General features: G+C 40.5%; 1 protein-coding gene across 3 annotated transcripts in view; it reads left to right on the top strand.

Annotated features, from left to right (window-relative positions):
* lratb.1 (lecithin retinol acyltransferase b, tandem duplicate 1) overlaps positions 1-23,006 on the top strand; it is a 212,554-nt gene that overhangs the window by 2,986 nt on the left and 186,562 nt on the right. For 2 of the 3 annotated variants that reach the window (XM_069926674.1, XM_069926673.1), the window contains exons 2-4: positions 5,086-5,186; positions 7,080-7,149; positions 13,795-13,925. In XM_069926674.1, coding sequence (XP_069782775.1) covers positions 5,086-5,186; positions 7,080-7,149; positions 13,795-13,925 — 302 coding nt within the window. Of the gene's footprint in view, positions 1-2,167; positions 2,251-5,085; positions 5,187-7,079; positions 7,150-13,794; positions 13,926-23,006 lie in introns of those variants that run through there. The other variant, XM_069926675.1, reaches the window with a different exon arrangement.

Raw genomic sequence — 23,006 nt, 5'->3', positions numbered from 1 at the left:
AATGATTCAGAAAATTGGGGAAATGTAAACCTCTTAAATCATATTTCCATGTCAATTTCTCCAATGAAACCCTTGCCAGTTTTCATTTCCATAATAATTTTCTAACACAAACATTTAATCCCTTAAAATTTTTTTGAAGAATTGAAATTTGGAATCAATTGGAATAAATATTGTATTTGAGGAAAACATTCCTCTTAACACAATTTACTTTACGCATCAAAGTAATAGGTAACATATTCCATTTTTACAAAGCTTCTTTAATTTGTTTTAATAAAGATAAATAATTTAATTTAAATATTTTTGTCAAATTTGATTGCACAACAATACCTAAATATTTTATTCCAAGATCTCGTCACCTTCCTTACATTTCTGATAATCTCCATTAACAGAAATCTGAGGGCAGAAGGGAAGAAGCTGCCCTTGTGCCGCTGGGTGTTCATCTTCAGGTTCTTGTACCTCCTTCCTGATGGTAGCAGTTTGAAGAGGGCATGGCCTGGGTGGAGAGGGTCCTTGAGGATAGAGGCTGCTTTCTTAACACACACCGCCTCTTGTAGATGGCCTCGAAAGTGTGGAGACTGATGCCCGTGATCCTTCTTCACTCTCCACAACATCTGCTGATCTACATTTTGGTCCAATCATTTTATATCAATGACTGATCACTGTGAAACACGATCAGAACTCAGTCATAGAAACACTCTTCCATCACTACCCTCATCTTCTATGGCCATCAATTTTGAAACCAATCTACCATGTCACGGTGGATCCATGTGTCGTAATCTTCATGATCAGCCTTCCATGAAGGACCTTGTTAAATGGCTTACGAATGACATTCAATGCCCTATTCCTCATCAGTCATATTTGTCGCTTCCTCAAAAAACTAAATTAAAAACCCATGCTATTTTGATTAATTCCTGCCATTCCACGTGTAGATATTCCACCCTCTTTATGGCTTTCATACTAAAGTTATCCCACAATACTGGGAAACACTGAAATTCCCTACTAGTCCCCATATCTGCATTGATTTTCTCCTCCTGATTATTAGCACACTGTAGTGGACCCACAGCAAAGTGATTTCTTCCTTTTTTGCTCCAAAGCTCTATCCATTTGATCTCATTTGAAAATCCTTCCCTCATTACTGCAGTAATGGCCCCATTAATATTCCAATGCCACCTTCTTCACATGTGCTTTCACATCCGAAGATTGTACCCACAGAATGTTGAGTTTCCAGTCCTGACCTTCCAGCTATGTCTTTGTATATTACCTGATGCAGGATCCCAGACCCAATTAACCATTTCTCTTTCCACAGATGCAGGTGGACTGAATTTAAATTTAGACCAGAGGTTCTCAACCTTTTTCTTTCCACTCACTTTAAGGAAACCCTAATCCATAAATGCTCTGTGATTAGTAAGGGATTGCTTAGGGTGGTATGTGAGTGGGTAGGGAAAGTCGAGAACCACTGCTCTAGACCCAATTGTTACTGAAATATTTTTGAGAAAAATTGTTATTGGCCCATTTCCTTTGGAGTTATAAAAGCCGTGCACATCACGAGTCAATCAGGTATGCTTAAAAGAGTGGTTTTCAAACTTTTTCTTTCCATCCACATACCACCTTAAGCAATCCCTTACTAATTACCGAGCACAGAAAAAGGTTGACAACCACTGATTTAGACCTTCAGCACGGTAACAGGCCTTTTCAGCCCATGAGTCCGTGTCGCCCAATTTATACCCAATTAATACCCCTGGTATGTTTTGAACGGTGGAAGGAAACCAGGAGCTCCTGGGGAAAACCCACACAGACAGGGAGAACGTACAAACCTTACAGACAGCATGGGATTCAAACCCTAGTACTATAATGGCACGGTTAATGCAGCCTTCGCTGTTTTTAATTTTAGATTCCTAGCATTTGCATTTCCTTGATTTCCATCTTCCTTTGTCGAACGTTCTAAATGCATCTGCCTTACTAGTTAGACTTCTTGTATTAAAATAGATACAATTTAGCCTTTCAACCCTCCTTCTGAGAAGCAATAGTCTGATTAAGTGAACAAGTACAAAACGAAAAAGTAGCATTGCAAACAGGAATTTTAAGAAGTGTATTTTTCATTCAAGAACCATGTAGTCATGAGTTACATTTTAACATTTTTAATTAAGTGTTGCACTTTATCTTTGCAGGGCCTAAGAAGTTAATCGGTCCAAAGTATGGCACAAGCAACATAAGCACTAGTTAAAATGAATTAACTAGTTCACCTGCTGGGTCAGCAATTAGATTAGTTCAATCTCCTGTTTTATTTGGCAGCAATGCACTTGCTTTCATTGAGAAATGGCACTTGCATTAGTGAATTTGGAATGTTGTTCTGAGGACCTGACCATTACAACCCTGCTCCCTCCAGGATGAGGTCTTCTATAGAAGAACATCTGAGATGTCCTCCTCCTTCAGAAAATTTGGTTATTAACTCAGACCTCACCCACAACTCCTCTATTTTCCACACATTGCTCCCAGTCTCATTACCCCACCCCTTCACTAGACATAACAAGGACAGAGTTACCCTTGTCCTTACCTATGCCCCTTCCACCAACCTGTGCATCCAACATATCCTCCACAATTTCCACCATGTACAATGTGATCCCACCACTATACATCTTCCACTCCTATCCCCTCTTCTTTTCCACAGAGGCCACTCCCTCTAGGACTCTTTCATCCACTCTTTCCTTCCCACCAATTGCTCCTTTGGTATCACTGTGACCGCAACAAATGCTACATGGCCCACACTTCCTCCCTCACCACCATTCAGGGCCCCAAGCACTCATGAAGCAGCACTTTATTTGTGCATCTGCAGGTGTAATTTACTGCATCCGGTGCTGCCGATGTGGTGTCCTCAATATCGGAGAGACTGGGCGTAGACAGGGAGACCATTTTGTTGACCACTTTGTTCACTGCAATAACAGGGAATCAGTGTTCAGTGAATGTCCCAGTGGCCAACTGTTTTAATTCCACATACCATTCCAACACTAACTGTCTATCCGTGGTCTCATGCACTGCCAAACTGAGGCTACCCACAAATTGGAGGAACGATACAAAATATTTCATCCGAGCTCTCTCCTACCAGATGGCATTAACATTCACTTTTCCAGTTTACATTAGGCCCATCCCCTGTTTTCTCATTTCCTATCCTTCTCGTCTCCATTCCTCCATCCTCTTCCATTTACATTCAAGGAACTATCCCCTCCCCAATCACCTCTGCTTTTTTTCCTCTTCGATCCCCCTACCTGTATCCACCCATGACTTCTTACCTGTTTGCCTATGCTCCTCTCTTTGACTCTATCTCCTTCATCTTCTCTCCTTCCCTCAACACCCCTGCCCCCACTTTTATTCAGGTTCCTGCCTGTTTTTTGCTCATCCTTAACGAACGGGCTCATGCCGGAAACTTGGCCCTTTAGTTCCTAAAGTGTGACCTGTTGAATTTCTCTGGCACCTTTGTGGGTTTCTGTTACAAACTAAAAGGATGTGAGAAAGTTCTTCATTCTGACCCTTTGGAATTCTTCACAGCAAGTAGTTAGTTGGTGTTGAATTATGAAGTACATCAAAACTGGTGGGGGGGGGGGGTCATATAGATGCAAAATCAAAGTAGTTTGTGCATTGAGCAGGATAATTGAATTAATCTCACTGATTGGCTCAGCTTTGATATTACTGAGTGGAGCACTCATATAGAAAATTTCTACTTTGATTCTTTCTTTTTATGAACCTGAAAATTCAGCTTTGCTTCAAGTGGGATATCAGTGCGTGGCGCAAGCTAAAAGCATGACTTGCACAGATATTTCAATTGTCCCCACTTTGCCTACTTCCTCTAGCAGTTTGTTCCATATGTCCACCTCCCTCTGTGTGAAGAAGGTGCCCCTTAGGACCTTTTCAAATCCTTCCCCTCTAGAGGGCAGCACAGACTGCATAACAGTTAGTGCAATGCCTTTACAGCGCCAGCGATTGGGACTGGTAAGGAGTACGTACTCCCAGTGTCTGCGTGGGTTTTCTCTGGGGGCTCCAGTTTCCTCCCATCATTCAAAAATGTATGGGGCATGTAGGTTAATTGGGTGTAAATTGGGTGGCATAGACTCATGGGCCGAAATGACATGTTACCGTACTGTATGTCTAAATTAAACATTTTAAATTTAATTCAACTGACCTAAAAATATTTTGCCGCTGATTTTCATTTGTATTCAGCATCTGATGCCTCTTGTGTCAGTGCCCAACAATAGTCGGCCAGCATTGATAGATTCCGGTTGCCCCGATACCACTTTTCCATGGCAGCAATGTCCTGGTGCAACTTTCATAATGTTCATCGCAGATCAGCAGAGAAGAAGTCCAAATGTGAATGCAGAGAAAAAATTTTCAATGACGTGTTGCATGGTTTTTCATGCTTGAAGTAGACTTAAAATATGACAGGAAATCACAAAAATAGGATATATCTAAAAAAAGCTGTGTGATAGGGAAATTTTAAGGTAGCCCAAAATCCATAAAATGCTTTCAAAAGTGCTCAGGAAGCAACATCTTCATTGTCCTGTGTTAATTCTTATCTAATGTCTGTGATGATTTTATAAACCTCTATCATGTCCCCCTTTATTTTCATGTACTCCAAGGAGTAAAGTTCCTGCCTATTCAGCCTCTTCTACTAGTCTTGCTAACACTCCGTGAATCCTCTGCACCCTTTCCTGCTTAATGATATCTTTCCAATAGGTGCATGACCAGTACTGAACAAAATGCTCCCAAGTGCACTCTCATCTGTGTCTTGTACAATTGTAACTGGATGTGACTGCTTGAGCAGTCAGTGCCCTGAGCGATGAAGGGAAGCATGACACATGGTTTCTTCATCACCTGACCTGTATTGCCAAGGATTTAAAAGGTTCAAATTGCATCAGACTTCCATCTCAATACTTTCAAGCCATTATCTGGCACAACGTGAAATACACTGAAATTTTTGTTGTAATATCCAGCTTCCTTCTCTGTAGTAAGCATACCTTTTTGGTGAAAGCAGGTGCATAATCAGTGATCCATGTACATTTGAAAATGTATCTTAAAATAATTGTTTTTCTTTAGTTCCACAGTTGATCTATGGCGGGAATCTGGATTTCCTGGTGTTTGATTACCTATCTGAAATCACCATGTCTTTGCTCGCTGCTGCTAAAGCCAAATCACCTGTGAGAACATGTTTCCATTATGAAAACTATTGGGATATAGTTAAGTTGCAGGTCACAATGTAACCAAAAAGTTTTTTCATGAGCAGGAGGGTGCCAAAGATGAACTGGTGCTTTGAAATACCATCCCTAAACATGATCATTTAGTTGACAAGTCAGTTCATTCCATTGTCATCTTCATGGCAAATATTGTTTAGCTCAGAGTTTCAAGAAGTGTGTCACTTCAGATGGTCATGTGAAAAGTAGGAATATTGCAGTTTCCTCAACTTGGTCGATCATTGCTTGAAATAATGTTATTTTCTCCATTTAAAAAATCTTAAAGGTACCATTATTGGAATCTAATACGGTGCTTTAAAATACCATCCCTAAACATGATCATTTAGTTGACAAGTCAGTTCATTCCATTGTCGTCTTCATGGCAAATATTGTTGAGCTCAGAGTTTCAAGAAGTGTGTCACTTCAGATGGTCATGTGAAAAGTAGGAATATTGCAGTTTCCTCAACTTAGTCGATCATTGCTTGAAATAATGTTATTTTCTCCATTAAAAAAATCTTAAAGGTACCATTATTGGAACCTAATACTATATCTAGAATAGAACATACATGAAATTCTTTAACTTTGGTCTACCGTAAGGAAGACCTTTGTCCAGCACCCCTCACAGAAATGAAGCCCCAGCAACTCATAACCCCTGGTTTACAAGACCAGTGCTCTAACCACTGAGCTATCGGAGCCTAGTTTCACAGTACACTGGTCATTATAATACAATTTGATTAGTGTTATTGATTATTATTGTCCCGGCCCCGTACCACCACAAACTGTGAAAATGAACAATGCTCAGTATTTGGTAAGGTAATAAAATCAGCTTCTCTAGAATCCATCAAAATATAGAGGCTCCTTTGGTTATGAATGATTTGATAAATTAGGGCATGTACATTTTCTTGTAAATTTTTAAGCTAGAAATAAAACGAATATGTTTTCTGGTGTTCGTTACTGACTGGATACCATGAATATCTAGAGTTGAATTACAGATAGTGTTAGGGTGATTATTCAATAAAATTAAAGAAGCAGCAGTATATAATAATGTCACAACCTGTGTTACAAAGATAGTGGATGTTTCTAACTTATGAAGAAATCGGCTTACTGGGTAAAGTTAACAGGAATGGAACACTTGCATAACCTGAGACTGCCTGTATTTAGTCACTCATTGTACCTTGTACCTTGAATCTCTTACAACTATAAATTGTGTAGTCTATTCTATGTGTCTGAACTTTCATAAGAGTGCAGCAGTTGCAGAAAAGTAGGTTCATCCTATTTCTCTTACCATAATATCTTTGCTGCCTCCACCAGAGGTTGATATTCCCTTAAGCCATTTGGCTTCCTGCCTGAGGGCACCTTTTTTCTGCTGCTGAGGACTACATTGTCAGTAAGATGCCTTTTCAAGTTCTCAATGCAGGATCTAAGGCGTGTCTGTATTGAATCATAGACCTCCCATGGACTAAGAAGTCTTGTAACCTCCTGAAAATCTTTGTCTTTTTGTCCTTTATTTTCATCACCCCCTTGTAAAAGAGGGTGGATCTCTACTCTTCGCTGGGATTTAGCTCACATGAAAAGCAAAACTTGCTTTTTTCCAAGGCTGCTGTAGAAATTTTCAAACTGATATAAAAACAAACGATAAAATGCTCATCAAATCAGGCAGCATATATGTGTGAAGAGAAAAACAGACTGATGATTTTTCATCAGAGAGTATTTTTCATCTCTTGTTTTACATGTATATGAGCACGAAGTGTAGGTAAATCAATGATTCAGCATGTCTTTGCCTTTTGATTACTGAACAATGCTCTTAGAAATGATTCATTCTTGAGTTTTCTGAAGTAATGATATCCACCTTTTTTTCAGAACCTTGGTTATGTTCCTGATTTTGTACAAGTTGCAATGGCTCCATTTATTAAAGATATTCATAGAAGAGGTAATGGAGTTACAGTCACTGTTTATTTTCTTGCTTCTCTGAGCTGAGGTTCACGGTTTAAATCCACAGAGCATTATCAAAAAATAAAAGCCACTAGAAATGATGCGTGTTGACCTTTTTTAAAAATTCAAGAACAAAAAATATTTTTTTTCGCTCTGAATATAATTCACAGTTGCCTTATATTGGCACCATTATTCAGGGAGAATCATGAGGATGGCTGGTCATAATTTGTACATTGAACACACATTTGGAAAAGAATATAGAAAATTAGCAGAGCAGTACTTTGTTTGAATTCAGACTGTTCAATCATATTGCTTTTCAGATTTCAAAATGTTTAGTTCTGTAGATGTGATATTTGACAACTCAAAAGTTACTGAAAAATAAACATGCAGGCTTCCTGATTTTCACATTTTAATTTTTTTTAAAAATTTAGACATACAGCACGGTTACAGGCCATTTCGGCCCAAGAGTCTGTGCTGCCAAATTACACCCAATCAACCTACAACCTCCTGTATGTTTCAAACGGTGGGAGGAAACCGGAGCCCCCGGAGGACACCCACACAGACACGGGGAGAACGTCCAAACTCCTTGCAGACAGCGCAGGATTTGAATCGCTGCCGTTGTAACAGCATTGCCCTAACTGCTACACTAAGCACGCCACCCCAAAAGGACTATTTATTAAAATCCATTCAAAATGAGGTTCAATGAAAGCAGAAAATCTTGAAATACAACTTTAATTGTGATCCCAATTCTAAACCTCATACCCTTTTCTGCACAGACAAGCAGCTTGAGAATTTAATGAAAACTGTTGTATTTTCCCCCACCCAAGGATCTGGACACCTTTTATAGTCCTGCTGTACAGTAGTATCCCTCCGGTGTTTAAACAAAGTAAGATAAAGACATGGAACATTGGACTAGTCTCAAGTAACACTACGGATTAAATGCTGAATGTTTTGATTGACTTCATCCATAATGAAATCATGTTTTCTTTTTACTCAGATCAGTTTTAGTCTTCATGTCTAAAAATAATTTCACTTTCTTCAGAGCCATTGCAAGATAAGTTTCTGAGATAACATGTTGTGGAGGTTGTCTTGTGAGGAGAAAATTAATAAGATTAGTCATTCAATTAGAAGATGAGAACTACAGTGGACTACAAAAGGCACTTGAGAGAGCTTAACAGATAAGCATCGGGATGTGGCTTCCTATTGTTGGAGGATCTTGAATTGGATCAACTCAGAGTAAGACAAATCTAAGAATTTTTTTTATTTCACCCAGAAGTTTTAACTTCTGAAAGCTGGAGGAGCTCAGTCTTTGAGCATGGTTTAATCTTGCCCTCCATTGCTGTCTTTATGGAGATTGTATGTTCTCCCCGTGACTATGCTGGGTTACTCAGGGAGTTCCAGTTTCTTCCAAACATGTGGATTGATGGACTGGCTGGCCACTATAAATTGTGTAGGTGAGAGTTGAAAGAATATGAACAGAATAAAATGTGATTAGTGCATGTTTAGTCTAAATGATTGCTTGACATTGGCATGTAGTCAATGGACCACAGGGTGTGTTTCTCTGCTATATGACTCATGAAAGATATACTCTCATGGATCTTTGCAGAGTGAAGATTGATAAATTCAGTTTCCTACAAAGAATCAGCCACAATACTTAAGTAGTAGCTAATTTGCTGTATGGAGTCTTGTGGTTTTCTGTGTACAAGTAACTACTGATTTATGTGTAATGGAAAAGTGCCCTTCCTGAATTACTACCAAAAGTTTGAGATGCAAATAAAATTTGCTCTCACAGAATGTATGTGAAAAGAAAATAGATAAATAAACACAAATTCAATATTTTCAACTTGGATTTCTTGACTCATGTACAGTTAATGCGGCTTTGCATTCCAGAAAATTGGATGGCTTTCTAGGGTTGCAAACCCCATAATGCGGGTGTCACCTGAACATGTTTAGGCACCATTAAGCTGCCAATTTGGTTATTCCTTCAGGATCATTATCCACTACTTTTGCTGGAGATTGCATTTCTATAGAGCATTGATCAAATTGGACGGGTATAATGCTTAGATAATTAGATTAGGGATAGGATTTACATACCTTTATATTCGGGAGAGACAGCATTGCTTAGTGTGGGGCAGGTTATGTTTAGAAATTTGATTTGAGTTTTTTAAGCTGTGATGAAGGTAGTTAATGAGGTTAAGGTAATGGATGTTATCTATGTAAAGCATTTGATAGACAATAGGTGCTGGAGTAGGGCAATTGGCCCTTCGAGCCAGCACCGCCATTTATCGGATCATGTCTGATCTTTCCCTTTCAATAACCAATCCCAGCCTTATCCCCATAACCCTTAACTCCCCTGCCCACAGGAGCCTTATCCAACTCTCTCTTAAATCTATCCAACGAATCCGCCTCCACTACCCTCTGTGGCAATGCATTCCACAGATCCACAACTCTCTTGGTAAAAAAATTTCTCCTTATTTCTGTGTTAAATGGCCTTCCCTGTATTCTTAAACTATGTCCTCTAGTCCTAGTCTCACCCATCATTGGGAACATGTGCTCTGACAGTCAATCCTGTCATTCTGGGAACTAACCTTGTAAACCTGTGCTGCACTCCCTCTCTGTATTTCTTAAATATGGGGACCAGAACTGGATGCAGTACTCCAGGTGAGATCTCACCAGCGCCCTGTACAACTGCAGGAGGGCTTCTCTATTCCTATACTCCAATTCCCTCTTTATGAAAGCCAACATACCATTCGTCTTCTTCACTGCTTGCTGAACCTGCATGCTAGTTTTCAATGACTAGTAAACAAATACACCCAGGTCCCTTTGCATTACACCACTCCCCAACTTAACTCCATTTAAATAATATTCTGCCTCAAAAATGGACAACCTCGCATTTACTCACATTAAACTTCATCTGTCATCTTTCCACCCACTCCCCTAAACTGTCCAAGTTCCCTTGCAATTTCCTGACATCCTCCTCGCTCTTTACACTCCCACCCAGTTTAGTGTTATCTGCGAATTTGCATATGTAGTTATTTATCCCCTCATCCAAATCATTTACATAAATGATATACAACTGAGGACCCAACACTGACCTCTGCGGGTCCCCATTCGTCACATCCTGCCATCCAGAAAATGACCCGTTTATCCCAACCCTTTGTTTCCTATTTCTCAAACCAATTATCTATCCATGACATCACCCTACCCCCAGTACCATGCTCCTTGATTTTGCAAACTAACCTCCTGTGTGGGACTTTATCAAAGGCTTTCTGAAAGTCCAAGTATACCCCATCCACTGGCTCTCCCGAGTCCACCCTCCTTGTTATGTCCTTGTAAAATTCCAGGAGATTAGTCAAGCAAGATTTTCCTTTAAGGAACCCATGCTGACCAGCACCGATACCATTATTCCTTCCTAAGTGTTCTGGTATTTCTCCTTTAATGATGGATTCCAATATCTTCCCAACCACTGACGTCAGGCTGACCCATCTATAATTTCCCGTATTCTCTCTCCCTCCCTTCTTAAAAAGTGGTACAATATCAGCCACTCTCCAATCTGCAGGCATTTCCCTGGAATCTGAAGAACTTTGGAAAATGTCGACAAGTGCTCCCAGAATTTCCAGAGCACCCTGGGATGCAGCCCATCAGGCCCAGGGGACTTATCAGGCCTTGGTTCTAACAATTTGCTCACAACCACCTGCTTCTGGATCTGAATATCCATCAAATTCTCTGTTTCCTTCGGTAATTTCACCGTCCCTAGATACTGCTTGACCCTCTACCCCTATTTTGATCATAACCTATATCCTCCTTGGTGAAAACAGATACAAAGTTATTGTTAAATTCCTCAGCCATCTCCATGTTCCCATTGATAATTTCACCTTTCTCCATTTTCAAGGACCCAATTTTGGCTCAAACCAATTTCTTCCTTTTAGCTTTTGCTATCCCATTTTATATTACTTGCCAATTTGCCCTCGTACTTCATTTTCCCCTCCTGAATTATTTTCTTAGTTTCTCTCTGTTGGTTTTTAAAGGCTTTCCAATCTTCTAACCTCCCACTCTGCTTTGCCGTTTTATACTTATTTCTTTTCGACCTGACACTGCACTTGATCGCCTTTGTCAACCACAGCTGTCATTTGCTCTTTGTAGAGCCTTTCCTCCTCTTTGGAATGAATATATTCTGAATCCTGTGAAAAATGTCTAGAAATACCTGCCATTTTTGCCCAGTTGTCCTCCCAGCTAGAATGTTCTTTCATTTTATTTTGGCTAGCTCCTCCCTCATAGCTGTATAGTCACCCTTATTTAGCTATAGCACTAATGTATCTGACTTCTTTCTCTTCTCCCTTTCCATTTGTGGATTAAAAGTAATTATATTATGGTCACTATTACCTAATGGTACCCCTACCTCAAGGTCCCTTATTAACTGTACGTCGTTGACTTCCCCTTGGTAGGTTCTGTCACAAGCTGCTCCAAGAATGTATCTTCAATAAACTAGCTTTCCCACACCTACTTGATTTTCCAAGTCTTATTACAAGTTGAAGTCACCCATAAGTCCCTCATGGTAGGCTGATCCAGAAATTTCAAATGCATAGAAATGAATTGATAGTTTGGATTCTGAATTGGCTGGCCCATCAAAAATAGAGGGAGGTGGTGGCATTATGTTATTCTACCTGAAAACTCATGGGCTGTCATGTTCTGCAGGAATCAGTGTTGGGATCCCTGTTTCTTTTTACAAATACATTGTGGTAGCAGACCTTTCTGGCCCACAAGCTCATGCTTCCCTCCTTCTTAAATACACCAATTAACCTACCCAGTGCCCGTATGATTTTGAAGAGTAGGAGGAAACACCAGAGGGCATATATACAAAGTTGAGGGAGGGAAGTTTAGGGAGACATTAGGGATAAGTTTTTACACAGAGCGTTGTGAGTGCCTGGAATGCCTTGCCGGGAATGGTGGTGGAGGCTGAACACTGGGGGCATTTAAGAGACTCTTAGACAGACACATGAATGAAAGAAAAATAGAGGGTTACGGGGTCGGGAGGGTTTAGTACTTTTCTTTTTTAGTAAGGAATGTATGGGTCAGCACAACATCAAGGGCTGAAGGGCCTGTACTGTGCTGTATTGTTCTATGAAACTGAACACCTGGAAGAAACCCACGCAGACATGAAGAGAATGTACAAACTCTGTTACAGACAGTGTCAGATTTGAACCTGGGTCAGTGGTGCCGAAATAGTGTTACGCCCTATGCACAAAAATGACTTGGAGGAAAAGGTAGGTGAACAGGTTAGTAAGTTTGCAGACAACTTATCCAACTAGCGGTGGATAATGTAGAGGGCTATCAAAGATACCAGCAGGATTGAGAACAGTTACAGAAATGGTCAGAAAAATGGCAGATGGAGTATAATCTGGACAACTGTGAGGTTTTGAAATTTGTGAGGAACAGTATAATGGTAACATACATAAATAATGACAGAAACCTTAAAAACATTGATGCACAGAGAGAACTGGGGATCCAGGTCCATAGCTCATTGAGAGTATGTACCCAAGCAGATAGGATGGCTCAGAAGGTATGATTTGGTTGAGGCATTATGTATGAGTAAGTTATAATGCAGCTATTTAAAATTGGTTAGGCTGTATTTGGAATATTGTATGGAATTCTGGTTGTCCAATTACAGGAAGCTTTGCAAAGGGTACAGAAGAGCTTTGCCAGGATGTTGCCTGGATTAGAAGATATGAATTAGGTGGAGAGATTGAACATGGAACATTACTCCACATATTTGGACAAGGGGTTTTTTTTTCTGGAGTGTTGGAGGCTGAGGGGAGACCAGACAGAAGTTTATAAAAATATGAGAGACATTGATAGGTTGGACAGGATCTTTTTCCCTGGGTAACTGTTCAATACTAAAGACAATGCATTTAAGTTTGGATGAGGAAGGAAGTTTAAAAGTGAGTGCAAGGCACATTTTTTTTTACATAGAGTTCATTGTGTGCCTGGTCTAAAGCCAGCCAAGATAGTGGTGGAATTAGATACGATAATAATGTTTGAGAGGTTACTGGACAGACATATGTATATACAGGAAATGGAAGGGAAGTTATTAGGAACGTACAGCAGAGTTTTGATTTAATTTGGGTGTCATGTTCAGTGCAGACAATGTGGCTCAAAGGGTCTGTTTCCGTGCAATACTCTGTTTCTAGATGTTCAGTTAACTCATCAACCTGTTTGAAGTCGAGAGATAGATTTGAGACAAGAAACAACTGGCTTAAATTAAGTTAAATTCAATTGAAATTTGAAATGTAAAAATATTGGTTAGGGCTGCAGGGTTGCTGAAGCGGTTGGCGCAATGCCAGCAAATGGGACAGGACTGGGGTTCGATTCCCACGCTGTCTGTAAGGAGTTTGTGCATTCTCCCCGTGTCTGCATGGGTTTTCTCCAGGGGCTCCAGATCCTCCCACCATTCAAAACATAGTGGGGGTGTAGGTTAATAGGGTGTAAATTGGGCGGTATGGACTTGTAGGCCGAAATGGCCTGTTACCGTTCTGTATGTTTAATTAAAAATTTTAAAATCTAAGATGATCAAGGTAATAGTGTGGAAAAATTGTAAAGATGATACATGTATCACCAAAGGTATTAAATCATTGTATACTTTCAGGTATCCGTGTGGTCTGCAATGCTGGTGGTGTGAACCCTCTTGCTTGTTCTGCAGCTCTGCAGGAAGTTGTTAAGAAAGCACAACTAGACTTGAAAATTGCAACCGTGACAGGAGATGATCTGATGTTGATGGTAAAAGTAGAAATTATATTTTTCTTTAACAAGTCAACAAAATAAGTCAGAGTTTCTCTTACGCAAAATGTGCATAATTTTCACAGCTTCATCTTCCCAGAAATGACCAGTCTATAAAAACCAGCTGTGTTCATTTCATAATTTCATTTGTCGTTTAGCAATTTTGATTCAAAGTTTCATTGCAACTAAAATACAAAATTTTAAATAGAAAACAATGTGCTATATTAAAGATCAAATGTAGAGAACAAAAGCAACTGGAAAACTGAAATAAAATCTGACCATTCTGAAAATACTCAGCAGGTCGCATTGTGGTGCAAGAAACAGGGTTTGCATAGCAAGTTCACAAAAATACTGAACTTTGCTCTTGCTTAGATGAAGAAATAATGAAAATTACACTGAAATATTTGCATTTTCCTACCAAATCTGTTCCAGAATCTTGGCTAACCCAGAATTTGTTTTATAATCACTCTTGCGTGTAAGGAATAATAATTAGTGTTATAAGTATGTGCAACTTGTCAAAATCTAAATTTTGAAGACTGTTAATTGAGTTTGTGTCTTCCATCTTCTCACCAAATCAACACTGTAACACATCAGTAATTGATTAGGATTTTATTGTGGTTTCAAATCAGTGAAAACAGATTTCTAAGAATAAGAACTGAAATGATACAAAGATTCAAAGCTTGAACTCCTGAATAGGCAGGGTTAATGTAGCAGTTAGTGCTCCTTTGAAGAAGACCGCAGAGCCCACCTCACTGACAAAAGACAAAGGAGGAAAAACCCAACCCCAACCCACCAATTTTCCCCTGCAACCGCTGCAACCGTGCCTGCCTGTCGCGCATCGGACTTGTCAGCCACAAACGAGCCTGCAGCTGACGTGGATATTTACCCCTCCATAAATCTTCGTCCGCAAAGCCAAGCCAAAGATTACAGTGCCAGTGACTTGGGTTTGAATCTGGTGCTGTCTGTAAGGAGTTTGTATGTTTTCCCTGTTTCTGCGTGAGTTTTCCCCGGGTACTCCCACCTTTCAAAACATATTGGGTTTAATTTGGGTGTAATTAGACAGCATGGGTTTAAATGGCTGGAATCGGCTTCTACCGTGTTGTAAAATAAAAACTAAGTATCAAATTCATCTTACTCAGAATTACGGTATTTGATTTTTTTTAAATATTACTACCGTACTTCAAATACTTACAGTTTTTGAGGCATTTCCTTTCCAAAATACTGTTTAATTAGTATTTACACATACAATAATTGTTGAAGGCATTTTTTTCTCACATCATTAAACTGATAAAAACTTAAATAACCCTTTGCAAAGGAAAGCATTCCAATAATTCACCATTTGGTGCTGCCCTCTCACAAGCAATGTTTTTCATTTCTGCTTTAAGCATCACTAAATAAGGAATGTTACAGCCTGATATCCAGCCCATTGTTTTAATTGTAATTCATATCTGAGTCACACAGGAGTTTTCTGATGTTTATTTTATAAGAGTTATTTGATGTGAAATCATTCAGATCAGGATGGTTTAAGCAATACCTAACAGTAATAAAGTAAATCAGATAGACAAACTTAATTCAAGATGTTAAAGTGAATATATGCCAGTTACAAAATTCTGCTGGAGGACACATTTATTTCCATCTAGTGCTATCTCAAACAGGTTAAATGCTGACATCCTTGAAAGTGTTCCAAAAATAATGATGAGTCAATTGCAGTTTTTTTCAATATTTTCAAATAGAGATTTAACCTCTTTTGTCATTTAGGATGAGTTGTAAATCACAGCTTCATATTAGGAGGATTGTTAAACTTGAATCGTTATATTTCCTTCAGAGTGAAAGAATCATCTTTTTTTTCAGTAGAATTGCACAAAGGAGTTTTAAACTGAAATTGATATTGTTAGCATATTGTTTGTGATTTTATTTATTTCGGAATCTTAAATTAGCATATTGGTTAAGCTACCCGAATACATATATCCGGGAGAAAGACATATGGCCTATTGACAATAATATTAGTACAGGTACTCCCCTTCTTGCAATCTATGAGACTTACATCCATCCGCACATACAACCAAATTAAAAAATATATATATGAAAGAAGATATAAAATTTACGTGGTTTAATGCTGTATTCGACAAACTATAATAGGGCTACAGGGCATGTCATAGCCAAAATATGCGTACTTACCTTGTTATTCAGTGTCTCAGAGTCTATAGGCTAGGAGCGGCCATCTTGACTCCTGTGCGCATGCGCGAGTCTAAGGTTGGCGATATTAGAATTCGGTTGGCATATGCACAGTGGATTCGCGTATTGGAGTTCAGTTGGCGCATGCGCAAGAGTTAAGGGCACAAATTCAATATCGTCAGGGCGCTTAACTCTCATGCATGCGCCAACCAAACTCCAATATGCGAACCGACCACGCATGCGCCATCTAAAAACTCGTGCATATGCACAGGAATCAAGATGACCAATCCCAATCTATGGACCCTGTGACGCTAACTACACTTATATTGGCTCTTTTGCATCCCTGGTATAGCTTGTCAAATACAATAGTTGATTAAAAAATTTGCTTTAAGACTTCGGTACTCCACGTGCACGGGCAAAATTCCTACTTGCGTCCATTTCGAGATACGACTCATCCTTCGGTCCCAATTATGGTCATAAGTGGGGGATTGCCTGTATTGGTTATGATATTGATAATAATTTTCCATATTGCTTCATGTTATACCTCTCAGTTAAGTATTAAATTACTTTTGTGACTGCATATTTAGCTGCTCACCTGCAACATTGCATAAAGATTCAGATTGCGTTTTTTATGGACATATTTTAAATGATGGCAAGTTCTGAGAGACGAAACATTCCTTATCTCAATGCTGTATTTAATTACTTTTTAAAAAATAGATAGCTGAAAGGTCAAAATCATTTATTGGTATAATTCTGAAATAAAAAGAGAAAACTGAAAATCCAAGGAAGATTCAAGATTCATTTATTGTCATGTAATAAAAAGAGTGCAGTATTACACAGGATTTGTTTTCATCTGCTATAAGGTGAACAGATTCACCATCGGCAGAAATTGCCTAAAGCGCCACTGACAGTCAAAAAAGAGAAGCAAAAGTGAGGCCCCTCAGAGCCATTGAGTGTCCGTGAATTCGCCTCCAGCGCTGTCCCCGCAGCCACACAGAGTGTAATCCAAACCATCAGCAGCCTGAGCTCCAGATCTGAAACTCTGACATGATCAAGAAACCTTCAGCACCATCGACACCCTGTCGCATCCCAGTTCCAATTCCTGATACCCCTTCAGCCAGTCTCGAACCTGTCTCCAGCGGTCTGCCACCTGGGTGTAAATCACTTGTCCACAGTTGCCAGCAGCCCACAGCCTGCATGGCTTCTTTGGCTTAGTCACCAACAATCTGCTTGCTGTAGTAACAACAGCACTGCCAATGTGGCGGACCAGCAGAGAGCGGGGAGCAGGCGGAGACACAACGTTCTAACTGCTCAGTCTGATTGCCATCAGCTCCATCCAAGTTCATGGAGCCAACAGTGGTTTTATTTAAAAATTCTACGACCATGGGGTCTGCAACCAAGATAGTGGCAGCCACGTGGGGTTACATTCTCCAGGGAAGCAGAGGACTGGTGTAAGGCACCAAAACGAGGAGGGAACACCCCCCCACCCCCCTTTTGAGTAAGGGAGGCAGAGGAGATAACCCACAGGACAGTGACCATGGAGTACTCAAGGTGATGTATCCAAATTTCTCAACCCCAATGTCTCTGATATCATCCTAGAAAATAGTTTCTATACATTCTACAAAACCATGAATGAACCTCCTGAGTATGAAGTAATGCAGCAAAAAGTGGGCACTTTAGGACAGGGAAGGTAGTCTGGCAATGGCAAAGGTAGTCTGGCAATGGCAAAGGTAGTCTGGCAATGGCATGGGTAGTCTGGCAATGGCAAAGGTAGTCTGGCAATGGCATGGGTAGTCTGGCAATGGCAAAGGTAGTCTGGCAATGGCAAAGATAGTCTGGCAATGGCAAGGGTAGTCTGGCAATGGCAAAGGTAGTCTGGCAATGGCATGGGTAGTCTGGCAATGGCAAAGGTAGTCTGGCAATGGCAAAGATAGTCTGGCAATGGCAAGGGTAGTCTGGCAATGGCAAAGGTAGTCTGGCAATGGCATGGGTAGTCTGGCAATGGCAAAGGTAGTCTGGCAATGGCAAAGATAGTCTGGCAATGGCAAGGGTAGTCTGGCAATGGCAAAGGTAGTCTGGCAATGGCATGGGTAGTCTGGCAATGGCAAAGGTAGTCTGGCAATGGCAAAGATAGTCTGGCAATGGCAAGGGTAGTCTGGCAATGGCAAAGGTAGTCTGGCAATGGTAGTCTGGCAATGGCAAAGGTAGTCTGGCAATGGCAAAGGTAGTCTGGCAATGGCAAAGGTGGTCTGGCAATGGCAAAGGTAGTCTGGCAATGGCAAAGGTAGTCTGGCAATGGCAAAGGTGGTCTGGCAATGGCAAGGATGACCACACCCTGTGGGAAAAAATCAAATTTCACAATTGGCTGTAAAAAAAAAAGCTAAACTGGGCTTCACTATTGGGTGTTGGGTTTAGAATAACAAAGCAATTACTTATTATCATTACAATGTTCCACATGGAGCTCTGTGAATGCTGGTTGAGAAGAGCTATCTATTCAAGTCATTCTATGTGCATACCATCTGCTGAATTTATAATTAATCCCATCAGAGGTGAAGAATGTGCTGCTCAATTCTATACCTTCCTGCAGTTAACAGCTTTCCCCTTGACCATCATCTGCAAACATCTTTGTCGTGACCCCTCCATGTAAGTCCAAACTTATAATGGGTATTACAAGGGCATGGAGTACTAAGCCATGTGTAACCCCACTGATGGCCACTAGTTTTGAATCCAAATTGCCACTCTTCCTTAGGATCCCATAGGCTTTTACGTTTTGGACCACCTGGGACCAAGTGAAAAGCCTTGAAGGCTACATCAAAAGCACTGTTACCTCCTCAATTAAGTTACTCACTTTCCCTCAACAAATTAATCTTCTTATTATCTCTCTCCCTCTCCTCCTCATCTTTCCCCTCTCTCTCACTTTATCTCTCTCTCTGATGACAAGTTTCTTCAGCGACATTTCCCCTAATTTTGTTCCATTATATTCCCGATAATATGTATCAAAGGCCTTCAGTCATGTATTGGCAAGATCATAGTTCAGTGATTTAAAACCAGTCTAATTTGCTCTTGCTTCTTCATTACAGCCATCATTTTATGAAGACAATCGTCTTGGTTTACGATGCAAACTATAACTGGATGCACAAACAAATTAAAGACTGGATTAGCCATTAGTAACTAAAGTCTAAGTCTGTCACACTGGATGCAAATTTTGACAGATTCTCACTAGGTGTCATTGTGCTATAATCACCATAGCCTGCCTGTTGGCTAACTTGCATTTTACCTTTGCTAAATATCAAGTTACTTGTGGGTAAGTTCGCAGAATTTTTTTCCATGTCAGCTAGAGAGATTATTGGGGGTAAAACTCATTCTTCTGTAAGCTTTTTTTTATTGTCAATCTTCCTCTGCTGTCAAACATGGTTGATATGGTATGCCTTCATTCAACATTCACTGAGGAGGGTTTGATCCATTTATGATCAAAGTATACCACATTGTGACCTCTCTTGTGAATTTGTTTTATCACTTTAAGAGTAGCTTCTTCCATAGGCATTTCCCTACAGAGGTTTACAGAGCACATGGTTTAAAAACAGGCTGTGGTAGGGGCATATCATACGCTTGCACCATATTCCACAGTCCTTAGCTCCATGGGCCTCTTCCACATAAGTATTATAGAACTCTGATATTCACAGCCTATCTCCAAACAACTGGGGCAATGTAATGAACTTGCACTAATTTATCCTTTTAGTCTTAATGGTCACAAAATATACATTGCATTACAAGCAATTTTGTTACAATAAGTAGGTTTCAGTAAAGGTCAACTACTAATGGAATGAGCTGCCAGAAGAAGTGAGTACAATTACATGTTTAAAAGACACCTGGACAAGAACATGGATAGGAAATAGTGTTGCCATTATGATTTCTTTTCATTACAGGTCTTGATAGTGGTCGTGTGTCCCATGATAAGTGGGATCGAGATAAGTTTTTGGAATGTATTTGCTGTGGTGGTGGTGGGGTTGGAACAAATACGGAGTTTGGGATGCATATGTACATGAATGGCTTTGTTTATTTGATTTTGTAAATCTGAAAACTAAAATAAAATATTCAAAAAAAAGAACGTGGATAGAAAAGGGTTGGAGGAATATGGGCCAACCACAGGCACATGGGACTAGCTTAGGGAAACAACATGAACTGTGTGGACTTTGGGCCAAAGGGCCTGTTTCTGTGCTGTAAAACTTTGACACGATGACTGTAATGTCATACATTCTTCTGACCCAGATAACTATTTACAATCTTGATCACGTACAGAACATAAAATCAATTTTATTTTACTCTTCTGCTGTTCTTTCTTTTGCTCTGGTTAAATCCTTTACAACTTAATGAATTCCCAAATTGATTGATAAATAAACCACAGATCCATGCTGATGCCAGCAAATTCATTACATCACTCTCCCCAGGACTTGGGAGTCCAAGCTTCTGACAGCCTACAACAATCTTAACAATTGTCCCATGGTTGATAACTTATTTATTAAAACCTCCACACCAAATTAATTTACTGCACCTATTCCAATTCCAAGCCCACCTGCAATCACAGCTGCTGAAATTTGGCCATACTGTCTTTTTCTTTCCAACTTCCCCCTTGAGTATACCCACACACAGTCCTATAAAAGCAAAAGTTATTTCTGCTCTTATTTACAATCTTTATCTCTTTATATTCTCAAATGATCCGATCTGCCCATCTAAATCATCTTCCTCAATTTGCTGTAGCTTTTTTTCCTCAGGCCTATTGTTTCCCCTTTTCTCTTGCATTTTCTTTTCAGTTAACTGATGTGCCCTTTGGTTGTCAGTTACCAGACAGGTCTGCTCCACTTCCCCCATATCTAATATCACCTGAAATCTGTGTTCCTAGATCTCCCCAAATTCCTTCAGTTGGTTAACATGATTCCATTGTGTCTTGCCATTATATTACATTATTCAAAAGGACAATATTTATCCATTATTTTATACTTAGAAGCCCTGTATCCAGTTCCACAGCATACAGCATTCACTCTGTAGATGCATTCACTATTCCAAAACAGCATTCAAGTGTGGGGCAGTATCACGCTTCAGCTGGTGTTTTTCTGCTGAATCATTTTCCTGATCATTCATTTTAAGGATCCATTCAACCTTTCCATTGTCCCACTAGACTGAGGATGTAAGGCAGTGTTAAAGTTGTGCTTTTTCCTAACATTTTTACACAAAAATGCTGTAGGAACTCAGCAGGCCCTGCAGCATCCACAGGAGGCCAAGATATATCCACTTTGTCAATGTATGAGCAAAAACCAGACAGATGTTTGAATAAAAAAGGGGGGAGGGAAGAAGGGGCTAGGGGGAGAAGGGCAGACCAACAGCCAAGAGGCCATAGGTGGGCCTTGACCGGAGGACAGGAGAGAAAAGCTGAGAATTGATTGGAAAAAGTGGTTAGCTCTGAGAATTTAGAGCTGGAGGAAGGGAGTCAGAGGGATAGGGAAGGAGACAAGAGGTAGGGAGCTGGAGAAAAGGAGACATGGGGAAAGGAAGAGAGAGTATAGGTTGGGAGCTGGAGGAAAGGAGACATGGGGAAAGGAAGAGAGAGTATAGGTAGGGAGCTGGAGAAAAGGGGACATGGGGAAAGGAAGAGAGAGTATAGGTTGGGAGCTGGAAAAAAGGAGACATGGGGAAAGGAAGAGAGAGTATAGGTAGGGAGCTGGAGAAAAGGGAACATGGGGAAAGGAAGAGAGAGTATAGGTTGGGAGCTGGAGAAAAGGGGACAAAGGGATAGGCAGAGAGAATATAGGTAGGGAGCTGGAGAAAAGGGGACAAAGGGATAGGGAGAGATGGGATGATGGTAGAGGGGCCCCTGATGGAAACTAGATGAGTTGATGTTAATGCCATCTAGCTAGAGGGGGCTTAGACAGAATATTAGGAGTTGTTCCTCCAATTTGCAGGTAGCCTTGATTTTTGAACTTTGATAAATTTGAACTTTGACTTTAGTTTGGCAATGCATGAAACCTTGGATACCTCCACTGCTGAATCCCATTGCCTCTTCCCTCCCACCAGAACATCTTGCCCTTCTTTATTCCCTCACACCTTTGTCTACACCTCACCCCCACATCTATTCCTTGGAGCTCCCCCTTCCCACCACTCTACTCACTGACCTTCTGACCTCTCCCTCAACTTCCCTCTGACCCCACAATCCTCCTCATCCCGTGAACCTCCCATTCCTCTACTTCCTCTCCACTTGCAAAGCCTTCACCTCCTCTCGCTGATCCCTGCTACCCCTGACCCCCTCCATCCCACTGACCCCAACTATAACCCCTGCTGGGTCTTTAATATCCCCTCTGACTTTCCCTTCTGTTCTCAGAGAGACCTCACTTTCATCCTCATTCGCCCATACATCAATGAGTTCTGCACACACCATGATGCTGAACTCGTCTTCTGTTGTCTACATCTCTGTTTCTAGTTCTTCCACCAAGATTCACTTCCTCTCACTGATGATCCATTCTCCTGCCTTAAGCCTCCTTCCTCTTCAACACCCTGTTTTGGTCTTCTGGCTGCTTTGGATCTTTTTTTTCCAACTCCCGCTGACACCAACCATCTCAACTTCATCACCCCCCTCGCTTATTCTAATCTCACTCCTTCAGAACCCTCTCCCCTTACTCACTATCAAACCCACAGACAAGTGGTGCTGTTGTGGTCTGGTGCATTGACCTCTATCTTGCCGAGGTCAGATGACAGACACCTCCTATTACTCACCTTTTGAACAAGACTTCACCAAGAAACATCAAACCACTATCTCATGCGTCATCTCTTCCAGTCATCTTCCTACCCACAGCCTCTAACCTCATTGTTCCCAACTCTGTCTCTTACCAAAGATCTATAAATCCAATTGTTCTG

This window comes from Narcine bancroftii, chromosome 3, assembly GCF_036971445.1.
Source record: "Narcine bancroftii isolate sNarBan1 chromosome 3, sNarBan1.hap1, whole genome shotgun sequence".
NCBI classification, from domain to species: Eukaryota; Metazoa; Chordata; class Chondrichthyes; order Torpediniformes; family Narcinidae; genus Narcine; species Narcine bancroftii.
Note: the sequence above shows the minus strand (reverse complement) of the source record. Positions and strands in the feature narration are given on the sequence as shown.